Below are 16,248 nucleotides of genomic sequence, written 5' to 3' on the forward strand. Positions count from 1 at the left end.
TTAAAACACATTACCCCCTGGGTATCTGTCTGAGATAGTCCATTCTGAGGTAGATGTACCTTGAATTTTGTCAAAATGTATAGAGCACCTATTAAGCTCAGTGACCTTGATAATAAGTATGATAATAAGCAGTCTGGTTGACAGGTATTAAACAGGCTCATATCTGGGACGGACTAGAAAGAATATGTGCTATTTAATTGGGGATGCTTGTCATCACTAATGATCAACAAGAAAGGGTTTGAAAAGTTCTTTGAGATATTTACTTGAAAATACCACCAAAATTTCAGATAAGTACCGTATCTGAGGTAAAGCTACTATGTACTGAGAATGATTTCATTGTGCTTTGCATACATTATATTGTTTGGTCCTCACAACATGTTGGCAAGGTTGATATTATTATCCCTATTTTACAGATTAGAAAACTAGGGCAGAGAGATTCAGTAACATTCCCAAGATCACACAGTACTATAAATCTAAAAATTATGTTATGTACACCTTTTTTAAAGTCACATTTTCCTGTACCCAAATTATGAAGAACCATAGAAAGAATTGAAGAAATAGGCTTCATGATATATTTTTTCTTCTCATAACAGGTGAATTTACTTTATTCTTCTTGCCCAAACTGTAAGATATCATGTTGGGCATGCCAACTAAAGAAATGTCACTAGCCATCCAGCTCTGTGAGGATTACATCCTTAGCCACTGCAGTCGCTCAACTTTAATACACCCTGAAAGGAGTTCAGGGTGGAAAACAGGAAAAAGGCGCACTGTACTCTGGGCAAACTGGCAGGACAGGCCTTCAGATAGATATTTTCAGGAGAAATTTTTAAAGAACTTGGATTCTTGCATCTTCCCATACCTAGAAAAGCACTAAAACCATTAACCAAGATATTTGCTGCTTGTGACTAGCAGTAATCTTCTACCAAGGGGGTAAGTGCTGGTTGCACTCACCCCCTTCTCCAAAATTACATATGTGCAGACCTCCCCCTTACCTCTTTGAAGCAGTTCCTCGGAGCTATCTGCGAGGATGTCTCCAGGCTATAGTTCCCAGTAAGTCCCCAAGTAAAACTGAAACTCGGAGCTCTCACACTGTACGTTTTTATTTCAGTCAACTGGCACCATTCATGTTACACAGATTTATTGTTCAAATGTGCTCAGCTTTTTCAGTAAAATTAGAAGAAACTCCAATTTTCCAACGGGTATATGTGCATTAAGAAAACAACTACCATGTGATTTTAGATATGGATGCTAATTCCTAAACATTAGTTATTATTTCTGCACCCAGGTGCTTAGAATGTTTAAAATGCAGTATATTCGTGTGGATTTTTCAAGTATTTTGGAGCATATATGAGACATGTTTGTGCATATCTAAGTTTTATACATATGTATTTATTTTAAGTTATATGAGTACTGAGTACAGTGTACATACAGGATATGATATTCACATGTTATTTCATTTTTTGAGAGAGCTTAACCGTCACAATTATTAACTGTGCATAAAATCTAAATAGCAGATATAACATACTGTATAGGTCTGACTACTCATTCAGAATAGCCGTTCTTTGCTTTTATGATATTGGGAAGAGAAAAGAGTTAGTAAAGAAATAGAAGCATTCCTCAAGCCCCGCTTCTCTAAAACATATTCCATATACTCTCCTGAACGGTCTGGAATATCCTTCTCTGCAGCTACCCCATCACCCTCTCAATGCAGTGGGAAAGTCGGTGGGTAATTGGGTCCAGATTGGAGATGTTTAAATATTCATGAGGCTGGCAGGGGACTGGAAGGGGGTGACTGTCTAGAATGGGGGTGGGGCCGGGGGAAGTGATTAGTCATTGAAAGCTAGTGAACAATTCTGAGAAAGAGATCGAGAGACAGGGAGGAAAAAGAGGGATAGGCAGCGAGTGGGTGGAGAGAAGAGAAAAGAGGAAGAGAGGGAAGAGGAGAGAGAGAGAGCATGTGCGGTGAGCAATAGCTGTGGACCTTACAGTTGCTGCTAACTGCCCTGGTGTGTGTGAGGGGGAGAGAGAGAGAGAGAGTGAGAGAGAGAGAGAGAGAGAGAGAGAGAGAGAGAGAGAGAGAGAGAGGAGAGGGAGGGAGAGGGAGGGAGAGAGAGTGCGCTAGCGCGAGAGAGCGAGTGAGCAAGCGAGCAGAAAAGAGGTGGAGAGGGGGGGAATAAGAAAGAGAGGAGGAAAGGAGAGAAGGCAGGAAGAAGGCGAGGGACGATACGACCATGCTGTGCTGTATGAGAAGAACCAAACAGGTAGACCTAAAGATTTTTACTTCTTGCTGTTGTGAAATTACCAGAGTGCAATATTTCCCTGTAAAGGTAGAAAAAATATTTGAACCGCTTCTGCTCTGGCCATGGTGCTTGCGTTTCCTTAGCATATGGTAACTGATGCTTGCATCCCAGCTTTTATTCTATTCTTTCACAGTCTGCTTTTGGAATGCTGCTACTAATTAGGATGAGGTTAGAAAAAATACGCCTGTTTGGCTAGAAAAAAAAAAAGATTTTTTTGGCTATTAGTAAATGTTCAGCGTTTTAGGTCTCTGGTTTTGCGGATGTGGATATGGAAATGGGTGTGGAGGAGAAGATGTGAGCTCTACCTACAAGATGGGGAGGCAATCCTTTATATTATTTGCAAAAAGCAAGGTTGAAAGAATAATATTCAGTTATGAGTATTGCTTGTTCTATCGTACAATTTTTTCACATGTGCTGCGGAAGAAGCCTTATTTCCTACATGCATGAGCTTCACATGGGTGCAGGTATTAATGGAAACACATGTGAAGGTTTAATTAATTTATTTATTTTTCAATGAATGAATGAAACTGTAATTTGGGAGTTTTTTTTTTTTTTTTTAAGAGAATCTAGAGATAACTGGGGCTGGGGGCGGGGGGGAGAAACTGGCCGAGTAGAAGGGGAAAATCCCCTTCCCAAGACCAGCAGCCGATTGTGCACCAGCTGGTCCGAGGAGAGGGTGGACCACGCCCCTAGGAGATTCGAGCTCCGATGGGATGGGAAAGACGAGCCGAGTATTACCTGTTGGAAATCAGGTCTCTTCTGCCCTTCCTTTGCATCCTACCTGGAATTGTAGTGACCAAAGACGGACTAACATTCCGGATAATAAGCATGGTGACTCATTTTCATCAGGAAGAAGGACACAAACAAGATAAGCAAGAATCAGAGTCCCCTCCCCCTCCCCCACTGCTCAGGTTTTTCTTCCATTTCAAATTGCTCACTTGTTTCTTGAAAGACGTTTTAGAAACTTGATTGGGGTGAGGGGTGGGGAAGAATGACTAGTACGGTATTCCGCAGCAACCGACAGTGCCGCGGCATTCTGCAAAGGGAGCTTTCAAACATTGACCGGAACACGTTTGAGTGATATTGGCGAAGGTTAAGGAGAAAAATGGGTGTGAGATTTGGGTGAGTGTGTGCTTGTACGTGTGTGTGCGTCTCCCTGCGAGGCGAGGCGGTCTTGGTCAAAAAAGACCTTTGCACGTTGATTGCTTTCGGGGTGGGGTGCAAGAGATAGGATATGGACATTATTCCTGTGCAGGTATTGCATAGGGGGCAATTTGTAATACACTCGCTGAATTCGAAGGGGGTGGAGGGAGAAGTGGAGAAGGAACAGGCTGCCAGCTTTGCACATTTAGCCAGAGCCCTGGAAGCGGGGCTGGGGGTGGAGGGCAGGGGGCGGGGTAGTGAGGATGAAGAAGGAAGAGGAAGGGGAAGGGAGACAGAAGCAGAATCTCAGAGCAGTGAGTGGAGAGGGTGGAGAGGCAGGGCAAAAACAAATAGACAGATAGATGATAGATAGATAGGGAGATAGATAGATGATAGATAGATAAAGTATCAGGTACCTGGGGTTTTGTGAGTGGTTTGTGTAAGGGTGTTTGGGGAAGAGCATGAGAGTCTTACATGTGGTACTTCCCTAAACTGCTATATGATTCCGGAGATTGATGCTTCCGCTGGCTCATTTTTCAAACCAGGACATTTCCTCTCCTTGCCTTCCTTCATTCTAATGCATAAATGCAGTAGATACAGGTGGCTGGGTTAAGCACACTGTCAAGGAAATGTTCTGAGGTTGCCCACCTGGTGAGCTGCAGAAATAAAATTTAGGAAGGTGGAGCCCTAAGGAAGACAATGCTGTTCATTAAAAAAGCTTTAATTTGGGGGAAGAAAAAAATATGCTGGTTTACAACTTTTTGCCACCCTATGTATACATATACATGTATACACATGCCCCCTCTGACAAAGGAAACCAAGCATGATTTTTCGAAAGGGAATTGAGGCTAAAGAAATTCCCTTCCCCAAAAGGGGACAGCTGCCTTCACTTGGGTCTTCTTACTGACAGCCCCAAGTATTCACTAGGATATGTGCAAAGTGATGAAGCCGAAATTGTGTGTTTAGGGAGTTGTAGAAATTCACATGTAAATGTGTACAGTATCCACATACTTTACGTACAACAGTCATGTGTGTACTCTGTGTGGTTTCCATATGCCGGCATGTGTTTTTGCATAATTCATATTCAAGACAGAAAATTGAAAGGTATAGAAATAATCCTATTTTGCCATAAATTTTATACATGTGTACTTCTGTGTGAAATGGTCATGTCCCCTACTGACCACTGCTGTGTATCATTCACATAAGTCAGTATTTAGGATGCCATTAAGTCAGACTAAAGGAAATGGTGTATTCAGGGCGTGGGCTCACACTACACTGACTGGCATTTCTATAGCCTGAGTACTTAGATCTCACACAGGTTTTGTGCTTGTGGGTGAAATGATCCTATATCATTCATGGCAGAATCCGACTGTGTTTATCTTTTTTTCTGCCATCTATTCATAACCCTAGCCCTTAATAGGGAATAAAACCAGGGCAAAAACCTGCAAAGGTCTAAACTCTGCCACACCCATGAAACCCAGCAGAAACGTGGGAGGGGGCTGGAGGGATTGCACTTCCTTCCTCTTCCACTTGAGCTACATAAAGAAGCCGTCCTGGATTTCCAAGTTGTAATACATTGCGAATGGCTGAGAAGAAAGCATAAATGATCTTTATTAGCCACTAATTACCACTATAGATTATTATAGCAGAAAGAAGAGAATGAGAGTGGGCTGGAGAGGAGAAGATGGTAAAGGAGTGGTCAAAGGAGGAATAAGATAAAAGAATCCCTGACATTTTATTGGCTTCTCATTTTTCAAATGTCTTGAGGCTAACTTTAAATAGCTTAATTACCATGCATTTTACAGATGATGAAAAACTTGCAAGATCTGTGTCCACAAAGCAAGAAAACTGCGAGGTGTTTCTTTTGTTTAAAAATAAAGACTTTAATTTGTAATCGAAGTAAAAAGACACCAGCGCAAGCAAGAAGCCCTTCTAGCCCTCAAGCCTTCAACCCCCATCAACATCTGCATTTTTCCACATACAACAAATAATTCTCATCTTAGCGGGATCTGTGGTTCAGAATTCCAACCTGGCTGCGCTTTTCCCTTGCAGTGTTGGAAAGGTGTGGAAGGATGCTGCCTTGCTGCTTGGTGCAGATTCCTCCTAGTGATAAACTGGATTCCTCCTGAATCTCACCGAGCCACACCCAGTGTCACCCAGGGACTAAGTGAATTAATTAAATGGAAGCATCGTACTTACGCTAATTGAAACTGTTCTTTTTTTCTTTTTTAAATGGTGATTTCTATCACACATTTCCAAATTTAAACAGAAGAAGAAATCACTTAAAGGGCATTTTTTTTCTGCCAAATTATCTAGACTCGCAGAGAATCTTAGAGAATTAATGGTGAATCTAGAAATGCATTAATATCTGGTGACTCTATAATGCCTTCTAACCCATGCCAAGGTGCATACACAATGATCCCTGCTCTCTCATGCTGACAGCCTGTAACCCTGCTCCCTTCCTTTCCCACCCATGCTGAGGCAATTGGGATAAGAAAATATAGGGTTAACTTTCTCTCTTGCTGAGCTGGCAAAACTACAGAAAACCATTCATGCTTTATGCTAAAGGGCAGCACTCCTGTTCACTGAGAGGAAGAGTAGCTTAGGGTCTCCTTCGCCTCCATCATAGTGAAACTGGGACTGATGAATCTACATGCTTCAGTTTTACCTGGCTCCACAAGGAAAGGGGGGGGAGTGTCTTTGAGGCAATGGTAGGTGTATATATTAACCAAATGTTTCCCTTGCTCATACTGATAAAGTAAGACAAGTCTGAAATCTTCCTCTAATATTAAAGGGGCATTTCAAAGGATGCACATACTCAGGTCATCAAAAGAGAAGATACAGCATTTACCTAATCACTTCCCTATTAGCTGTCATAGAGGCATTTAGGCAACCAATCATGTCTGTTGTCAATCAAAGAAGTGACTGTGGGCAGGAATTCTCCCTTCTGAGTTTCTGAAGTGTGGTCTGGTTGCCCCTGGTTAATCTTCAGAACATTCTCTGTGGTACTGGGAAGAGCACTGTACTGAGAGTCCTTAGTTTATACCACTGACTGATTCTGTGATCCTTGACTGAATCACATAATCTAGGGCTTCAATTTCCCTATAGTATGGAGACTTAAAAAAAAAAAAAAAAAAAGAAAACGAACAAACAAAAAACCCAGCATGCTTACCTTAAAGGTTTTTGTAGGGACCAAACAAAACTGATATGAAAACAAAGGTCAATACAAATGTAAGAAAATTTTCTCTCTGAGGTTTGCAACATGAGTCTTGGCTTAGAAACTGCCAGTCCTTCAGGAATGTCAAGTGCCTACTATGCTTCCTTTTCCTGTTAGAGAGTAGTTCCTTCTGCTTGTCGTTGATTCCTCCTCTTCATCACTCCCCATTCACTATACCATTTACTTTAATAAGGCTTCTGTTCCCAGAATTCCGTTGAAACATATTCTGAAAAAGACACCATATCCAGTGACTCTTTAGTTCACATCTCATCTGACATGTCTTTGGTATTTTGTATTGTTGCCCATTCCTCTTCCTGAAACTGTCTCCTCCTTTGGCCCCATCATAGTTCCCTCTCTCTTCTCCCTCTCAGATAGGTCCTTCTCCATTCTTCTTTGCTGGCTTCTTTCACTCTCTCCCTCCCCAAATATCAATTATCTCCTGGTTATTTATCTTGATGCCTTTCTCTTCTTATTCAACACTCTAATTCTAGGTGATCTCATCCACCTCCAGAGTTTGTAACCACCTGTGTGATTTCCAAATCTGTGGACTGGATCTCTCACCCGAGTTCTGATCCCTAGATTTCAGAGACACCTATGTTCCTTAGGAACAAAGTCAAACGCAGTGTCTCCCATTTTGTACCACTTAGTCTTCCTCCAAATTCCCACCCTTATTGCTGTAACTCCATCTATCCAGCTTCCAAACTCTAGGAAAATGGGAGTGATCCTAAAAGTATTCTTTTCTTTCAGTCCCCAAATCTAGTTAAGACATTCTTTGATTCCAGTTAAAAAGATTTTGAATTCATCCTCTGCTTTTTCATCTCCACCACAAATAAGCTGATTCTGACGTTCATTACCTCCCATCTGGACAAAGACAATAGCTTCTTACATGGACTCCCTGCCTCCATCTTCCTCTCCTTCCGCTCTTGCAAATAGCATTGCTCTTATCTTTACCTAACACAAGTCTGATCAGATTATTTCCCTCCTGACAATCTTCTAATGGTTCCCTGTTAACAGTAAGCTAAATACAAACTCCTCAGCATGGATTGCATGATCTAGTCTTCCTTTTTTTTTTCTTTTCTTTAATTTGGCCGTGCTGGGAGGCATGCGGGATCTTAGTTCCCTGACCAGGGATTGAACCCGTGCCCCTGGAAGTGGAAGTATGGAGTCCTAACCACTGGACTGCCAGAGATTTCCGGCATGATCTAGTCTTGACTATCTTTCCAGTGCCATCTTCAAGCACCTCTTCTCTCAACGACACTACATCAGTATTTCAGGCCTGCCTTGATGTCTTTGCTTTATGCCTAGAAAATTTCATTTCCCTCTCAGAATAGAAAATTGCCACTCCTCCCATAAGAGTTAGCTCTTTTAAGCCATTCTTGTCCTGCCTGATGTTAAGTTTTCTTCTACCTTCTTTGTGACCACACTGTAGTTTGTACAATCACTATTATATCACTTGTTACACTATACAACATTTGTTTTTTCACATACTGGTGTCCATACTGTGAGCTGCTTAAGGGAAAGGGTGAAATCTTGATTATTTTTCTATCGCCAGTGCCTACCACAATGCTTAGCACATAAAGTAACGGATTTTAACTGTGGATATTCTGTTTGCTAAATGAATACAGAACTAGGTTTACAGTCTTTCCATAAGTTGTGGCATGTCTAAATGGATGGACCACTACTAGATTTTTTTTTAATCTATTGGCATCAAATTTTGAAGTGGAGCTAATCATCATTGATTCTTGTTATTGACGTATAGACATGAAAACCATCAGTTTTTTTTTTTAATTGAGGTATAGTTGTTTCACAATGTTGTGTTAATTTCTACTGTACAGCGAAGTGGAGTTCCCTGTGCTATACAGCAGGAAAACGATCAGTTTTTAATGAAAGCAGACACAAAATACAAAATGAGCCCAAGTATACTGTGTTGCTCCAAACTATTATAACTGGTACTATCTGAAAACCTCCCTTTGATGTCCACCAACCAGTGTACCAGCCGCACCCTCTGAGGGTAGGAGAGTCCCAGGTTAGACACACAGTTATCATCATCTTGTATCTTCTCGTGCCCTTCCTTTTGGGCCCCAAGTGCTTACACCTATTGCTTTGTTGCACAGCTATTCCAAATAGTCCCTGACGCAATCCCTCACTACTCTTAGTTATTTCATTGATCACACAAACTTTAAAAAATGCTTGTAGTGTTGGCCTGTGCTCAGGGGCCCACGTCCAAGGATTAATTTCAGTTTCATTTGGGTATCTTTTCTGCCCACCGAACTAGCCACATGATAATATTCCACAAAGTGAAATCTTGCATGAAGGTAAAGGGAGGTTGAATGGTAAGTAGTCCCTCAAATGTCTGTTAAATGAATGAGAATCAGGTCAGGTTTATCTTTCTTAGGTTTGAATTGGCTGAAGGAATTTGGATTCTGAGCTAGGCCTCTTGTGGCCAATATGGGGCACACTGTGGCTACAGCTTTACCTGAAAATACTCGTTGCCAGACCCTAAGTGGTGGATTTTCTCTGACTAAATTGGCATGGCCTTGAGAACAGTAAGACAAAATGATCTATTGGTGGAGTTGAATAGTGTTTCGCAGTCTCCACACCCTTATTTTATATCTTGCTCATGGCTCTCAATCTCTTTCGATCTCTTTCTTTGAGTTGTCCTATTTTTTTTTCTCCTCCCCTCTGGTCCAAGTGGAGTTTGTCTAATTAAGTAATGCCAGCTCATTCTAGTGTTTAGTGGGCGAGACCGTAACAGGAGACTTTTAAGAAAAAGTGTGTCCCTTCCAACTTTCCAAATAGGTATTTTAGGCAAAACAGGTACATTAAGGTGTGTCTGACACATAGTAGCCTCTCAACAAAAAATATTTATTGAGGGAATAAATGTAGGAAGGGAGGGATCATCATGATGGGCCATTAGGGGATATGTTTTGGTACAGAAGATCATAGCTATGTACCTGTTGAGAGGTGGCTCTGTGTAAATACACACTCAGCTCTGTTGGTCCTCTCAAGGTGGTGGTGGTCAAAGTTACAATTCCAGCTCCTGTCTGCTTAGAACAGAGTGATACCCTTGCAGTGAGTTCAGGTTGTAGAATGGGAGTGTGACCCTCCAGATTCCCTATCCTTAATTATTTACAGATCTTATCTTCTTAGATGTTGTTTGTTTAATGTCCTGTTTCATGTCTTTGTAGTGGAATAAACCCTACCCTGGGTTCTAGACCCGGCTCTGCCAATTGCTTGTCGTGTGACCTTGGGTAAGTAACATCATCTTTCTGAGCCTCAGTTTATTCATCTATATAAGTGGGCACATAAAAAGAATATACTCCAGATCCAAACCTGCCTTTTCTACTAGGCTGGTGTGAGGCTCACATAAAGTGGTAAAAATAAAAGTGCTTTGCAAACGATGTGTTTTTCAAGTGTAAAGTATTATTAACTGAGGAATTCCACGTATTGAAACCTAAAGTACTCACAGTTCTATGCCAAGAAGTACCCTTGCTCTCTGTATAGAATATACATCCATTTCCCATTCCTACCCCTCCTCTCCTATTCTCTACAGAGTAAATATTAACCTAAACGTGCTAATGGATGGGAGCATAGCTTATCTTTATCATTTCCTTCGAAAACGTCAGTGACAGAACTTAAATAAGCAGATATTCGAATTGTCATGCGACCCCAACGATCAGTTCAAAGGCAGAAATATGCACTATTTTTCTTTTTATCTTTTTCTGTTTTAGTCTGTTCTGCACATTTAAATTTCTCTTCCCACTTGCTAAATTGGCTGCTTCTCCCCTATCCCCATCCTCCCCCCCCCTCACCTCACTTCCAAACTGGGTTCTCAGCACTAAGATTACCAGGCATGCTGTGCTCACATCAATCACATGAGAACCCAGTCAGGCAGAATAGTAGAGAGGGAATGTGGGGCTGATTGGGAGATTGAAAATGGGGATGGAGCCTGGTTGGGGAAAGCACTGTTCAAAGATGATCATCTGAGCACAATTTTCGTACAACCTCAGGGTTTCTCATTGCATCAGGAATTAACCTTGATCAGAAGTGGTATACAGTCCTGAGCCTTTTCCAACTCAACTCTAATACCATAAATAATCTAAACTTTCAGGATCTCTACAAAGGGCATTTCAGTTCTCCTGCCTCCCTGGTTAATTGGGATGTTATCTATTTAATAATACAAAATTTATCCAATTCTCATACAAGCAATAAATTCTTGCAACCCAAAGGATCTGATTTCTTAGTGTATGGATAATATTTGAAAATATTTTTAAGCATAACAATGGGATCAAGTTTGTCTAAGAGATTTGCTTTTCCTAGAAGCCAGAAGTTTAACATAGAAAAATTAATATCATGGATATTTTGAAAACTACTTTTATAAAGGGGGCTTATATAGAGTTTGATAGAAAGATACATTAACTAGAAATTTGCAAATATGCAGGTGTCCAGAGGGAAGCAATTATTTTTTGGATTATATTTACAGTTGGTTAATGATCACCTTTAATCTTTCACTCTAGCCACTTCTCTCTGTCTCGCTCTGCCTCTGTCTCTGTGTGTGTGTGTGTCTGTCTGTCTCTGTCTCTCTACACACACACACACACACACACACACACACACACACACACCCATGTACTTGTATTATTTATGTCTCCTTTTGTTGGGTACAAGTAACAGACACCACTTTTAATGGTCTAGAAAAGAGATCTATTGAAAGGAAACTAGATATCACATGAAATTAAGAAGCTGAACAGCCAAGCTTATGGGAACCAGGGTAGATCTGGGAACTTCAACATAAGGAATTCATAGACTTTCCTTCTGGAGCCCTGCATTTAAAAGACTCAGTTACTAACAACCCCAGCTTCTCTGGCTCTCAATTAGGAATTCTAGCTAAGAAACAGAAATGTATCTATGTACATACACATACACAGAGAGAGAGAAAAAGAGAGAGGGAATATGAGAGAAAGAATGAGACTGAATGAACCTGACTGGTCCTTCTCAGTTCAGCTAGTTACCAACAGAACAATCATCTCTAACTGGATGAAGGGCCAGATCACGTGATTTAGACAATTTCTGGAAACTCACACGTGTGAATCTAGGGGGAGAGTAAACTGGCTGAGAAAGAGTCTCCTGTATGTCCATAATAGGGAAGCTTACCGGATGAGGAGGGATTTACCTCAAATGCAGCAGATCACTATTTTCCCTTTGGCTGTTTTCATTTAGCCTGTATTATATATGCTTATTATTGGTAGGGTTATCACCACCGATGACTCGGAAAGGAAGCAGTAACCACACGGATAACTGATCTCATGAGGTTTTATACCTAAAAAAGAAAAGTTAGGGCAAATCTCCACAGCTAGAGTTGACAAGCATTGTTTTCACTTTTTTCCAGAAGCTGGACTCTGGCAGGTTCCACCTGACTAAGAGGGATATCAGCTATCATATGCTCTTGCTAATTTGGCATGGTATAACTTTGATCTAACTTCTCCTTTTTGGTTTGTGGGATTGTTTCTGCAAAAGGATTGGGCAATAACGGGTGTAAAACATCTCCCTTGAATTTATATCAGAGAAATGCTACTCCTTGATATTAGTCATCTCATTTTGAATGCCCTTAAATTAATTCCAGCAGTAATCATCATATTTATCTATTTTTAGCAAATTGGCACTTTCTAAAACATTGAGCTGTTGTCTCCATATGCACTAGTTTGCTCTAAATGTAGAATTTTGGTAATTAGCTTTACATCCATTATTTGTAATCTCAGTTCCAATAACTATTCAAAATGTTATTTTTAAATGAAAATTTGAAAGACCCTAATGTCTTCCCATTAATGACTATATAAAAGAGCTAGATGAAGTAAAGAAAAAATAAATGAAATGATCTCCAAAGGTTAAGCAAACTCAGGAATTGGCTGCTTTCCTAAATGGCTTCAGAACCTCTTAGTCAGCACAACCAGCCTAGGAACTAGCCTAGACTAGGAGCTGTTAAAATGCAAATCCTCTTCCCACTCCTACTTGCTTTTTGGTTCAGAAACCAATTTACCAATTTGGAGTATAAACTGAGAAGGCAAAGCTCTTCTTAATAGCCAAACTAGATCCTCAACAGCTAGTCTAAAAGATGCATTGCACAGTTCTACTCAAACCCCAGTAGAGGCAGCAATTGTCTCTGATATTTATACACACACAAAGCAAGGCAGGATTTCTTTAAAGAGAAATTATTGGTTTCTAAATACCTAACTTGCAATTAGATTTCTAGATCCATATTGTATTGAGGGCAGCCCCACTTTGGCTATCCAGACTCTTGTGGGGTTCTAATGGGGGAAGGGACATAAGCATTGAGTATATTTAGGGTGGGCATTGCCTTTCAAAGCCCTTTTCTTTAAATCTTTATTTGAGAGATGTAAAGGAATAATGAGACTTTATAAGTCATCCACCTTAAACATCCTCCATTTCATCTTCAGCTAGGCATTTGGAGAATTTTTCTTCCAAAGTTTTACTGGATTAATATTTCTAAAAATTTCTGAGATTTTCAAAAGGAAAGAGAAAATATTATCTCACTTAAAAAATATTGGCTCTTTCTTTAGGTGAATCTGATTTGGGGGTTTGATTTATTCCGTTTTGGTAATTTATTTAGTTTTTTCTGAAGAGTAAGCACCATTTGCAATCTTCCCTTAACCACTGCATTCCAAGGACTTTTTTACTCCAATGAAAGAGAAGGCGATTCTGTTTTCTTTATGGCCTTGGAAAGCTACTCTGGAGAAATCAGGTTTGTATTTAGTATTCATTTGAATAAATCTTTCATGCTAATCTAAATTCAGTGCTCTTCATGTCTTTGATTGCCTTTGACTGAGAATACGGAGTGATAGCTTTAGATAAGTCAGCCAGATTTGTGTTCCATACTTATGGACAGTTAACTGGAGAGCTGTATAGAAAACATCAACAAGATCTAGTTTCTTGCATACTTTCTTTCATCTTGAACTTCATACCTTACCCCTTTGGAGTGAAACCAGTATAGAAGAAGAAATGAAGAGGACTATTCTTGAAAAGGGAGGAGGAGTTATAAAATAGAATTACTGTTTGGAATTGGGCCATTGCCCTCCAGTGAAAACTGTCATGGAAACGTAAGACCACAGATGGCTCAGACTTCACTTCTGAACATCATCTGGAAGATACAGTAAGCCCAAGAATAAGAGTATTTAGGAAAGAATCCAAGAAGTGTGGGCACTAGTCTACTTAAGTATACTTAAGCATACTTAGGACCCAATTCAGTTTTTATCCTCACTTAAGTGAAAAGAAATGTGATTCTTGGTAAAAAAAAAAAAAAAAAAGACTATGTATCTTTCAGTAATTATGGGTTTTCCTGTAGCCTCTATAATTCTATGTTCTCATTCTAGTGTCACTGGAAACTGATTGGCTCATGTATAAGCTGAAGTTTATTTTATTAAGTATGTCTTATCAAAATTGCTATTTTTACTGAACTTAGGTATATTGTAAAAATCCATCCATAAAGGACCAAACTATGAGAACCACAGGAAAACCAATAGAAAAATTAACTTTCCCATAATCCAAGATTTGCAGATATTAAAAACATTATTATTTTTTCTTTTATTTTTTTGTTACCACCTCAGAAAGTGTCATGTTAAGCTAATTATCTTCTCCCTAGATTAGACCTCTGACTCCCCTACTCTTGACAATATCTTTTTGGAGACACCAGACATTCCTAGTTATGCAGCTCATAATATGGAAATACTCTATCTTCCCTCATGAAAGCCATACTGTCAGTTACCAAATTCTATTTGCAATGTCTTTTATGTCTTTTTCCTTCTTCTGCCAGCCTTTCTTAACCAGCATTCTACAAGAGAACCAAGCCCTAACACCTAAAGCCCATAATTGTAGGTAATGAATTAATCTCTTTCCTGTACATCTAGAGCAGTACTAGTTACACACCATACTTTGCAGAATGGAGGAAGCACTCAAATCATTTTTTTAAGGGTTCTGTGGTTCACATGAGAAACCCCAGGTAAGAAAGGCTGGATAGTCACCAAAATTCCCTGCTTTCTTGGCATCATCTTTGCACACTGCCTGCTGGTTAATCTTACTTTTCAATCCCCTTTTTCTCAAAATTTCAATGGTTTTTCTTTGTTTAGAGCATCAATTCTAATTTATTTATTTATAGTTGTTTTTCAGAACCTGGTACCAATCTATTTATTTATAATTGTTTTTCAGATTGTTTTTCAGAATCTGGTACCAATCTCCTATTCTTGCCTTACCTCCTACTGGCTCTGCCATTGACTAGACTTGTGAATTTAAACAAATTTAATCTCTCTGGGCTATCATTTCCCTCTATATAAAATAAAAGTATTGAACTAAATTGTCTCTAAGGCTTTCCAACTTATAGAATAGCATGTTCTATAGCAAAGCTCCTCCTCCACTGTGGCACTTTGTCTTAGCCACACTTAGCATGAATTTAAGTATTACTGTCCCTATACTTTTGTTTATTGTCATTTCCACTACTTGGAAAGTCCCCTTAGTGCCGAATTCAATTTCACCCACACTCTGAGGCCTGAATCATGAGTTATCTCATTTGTGAAGGCTTTCCAGATGGCCAGTGACTTCTTCCCCTCTTAGATCTTCAGTGTCACATGCTACTGGTCCTGTTTATTCAGCCTTCACTAAACAGAGCCCTACTTGATTATCCATTGGTATTTGTATGTACCTGATCTTCCCGAACTAGTTTGCAAAGTCTTTGAAGGTAAGGTATCGAGTTCAGAGCCTGGCTCAAGAAACACATTTGATTGTCTCTGAGGGAGTTTACAAGACAAATAGATGGATCTGTAAACTCTCAGAAAGACAAGTGGAGCTATCTTGCATGACCTCTCTGGGACATTTGAAACCATGAAACATGCCTTCTCTTTACTTTCTTGGCTCCATAACACCTATTTCTGCTGTTTTTTCTCTTCTCTATCCTTGGCTTCACATTCTTTTTTTTTCTCCCTTGGCTCCTCTTTCTCTCTCCGCCCCTGAAAAGTTGTTGTTATGCAGGCTTTTGTCCTTATTCTTGCAAGTTCTTAGTCAACAGAAGTTCCAAGACTAATCTAATCTGTGCCCACAACTCCTACATGACGAATGGGTCTCAAATTCTCCAGGCTCTCTAGCCAAGTCTACTTCCCGGGCTCTAGAGCTTTGTATCTAACTGTCCACTAGAAATCTTGTCCTGATGACCCACAGGAGCCCAATCTCCACATGTCCTAAAAGTAAGTCTTCAACTCTTTTTCCCAAATCTCTTCCCCATTCGCATCCAGTCATCTAAATGGAAATGGAACCCTGATTAATTCCCCCAGTCTTCCTTTTATTGTTAGATGCTACTACTTTTTCTAGTTTCTATAAGTAGAAAACAAACAAAATAGCCATTCGTTCTTCCTTTGCCATCACCCTCTACCTCAAAAATACATCATCTCTGTCCCTTTTTCTTCATCTCCACTATCATCTCTAACCCAGTTGTCTCTCATGGAGACTGACACAACAGCCTTCCCATCTAATCTCCTGTCTTTCACCCTCAACCTTTTATAATCATTCTCCCCTCAGTAGAAAGAA

General features: G+C 40.0%; 1 protein-coding gene across 1 annotated transcript in view; it reads left to right on the top strand.

Annotated features, from left to right (window-relative positions):
* Window positions 1-2,105: 2,105 nt before the first annotated feature.
* GAP43 (growth associated protein 43) overlaps window positions 2,106-16,248 on the top strand; it is a 92,973-nt gene continuing 78,830 nt past the window's right edge. Inside the window, exon 1 of the mRNA XM_030857075.2 lies at window positions 2,106-2,261. Coding sequence (XP_030712935.2) covers window positions 2,232-2,261 — 30 coding nt within the window. The 5' untranslated portion in view covers window positions 2,106-2,231. The remainder of the gene's footprint in view (window positions 2,262-16,248) is intronic.

This window comes from Globicephala melas, chromosome 4 (assembly GCF_963455315.2).
Source record: "Globicephala melas chromosome 4, mGloMel1.2, whole genome shotgun sequence".
Taxonomy (NCBI): Eukaryota; Metazoa; Chordata; class Mammalia; order Artiodactyla; family Delphinidae; genus Globicephala; species Globicephala melas.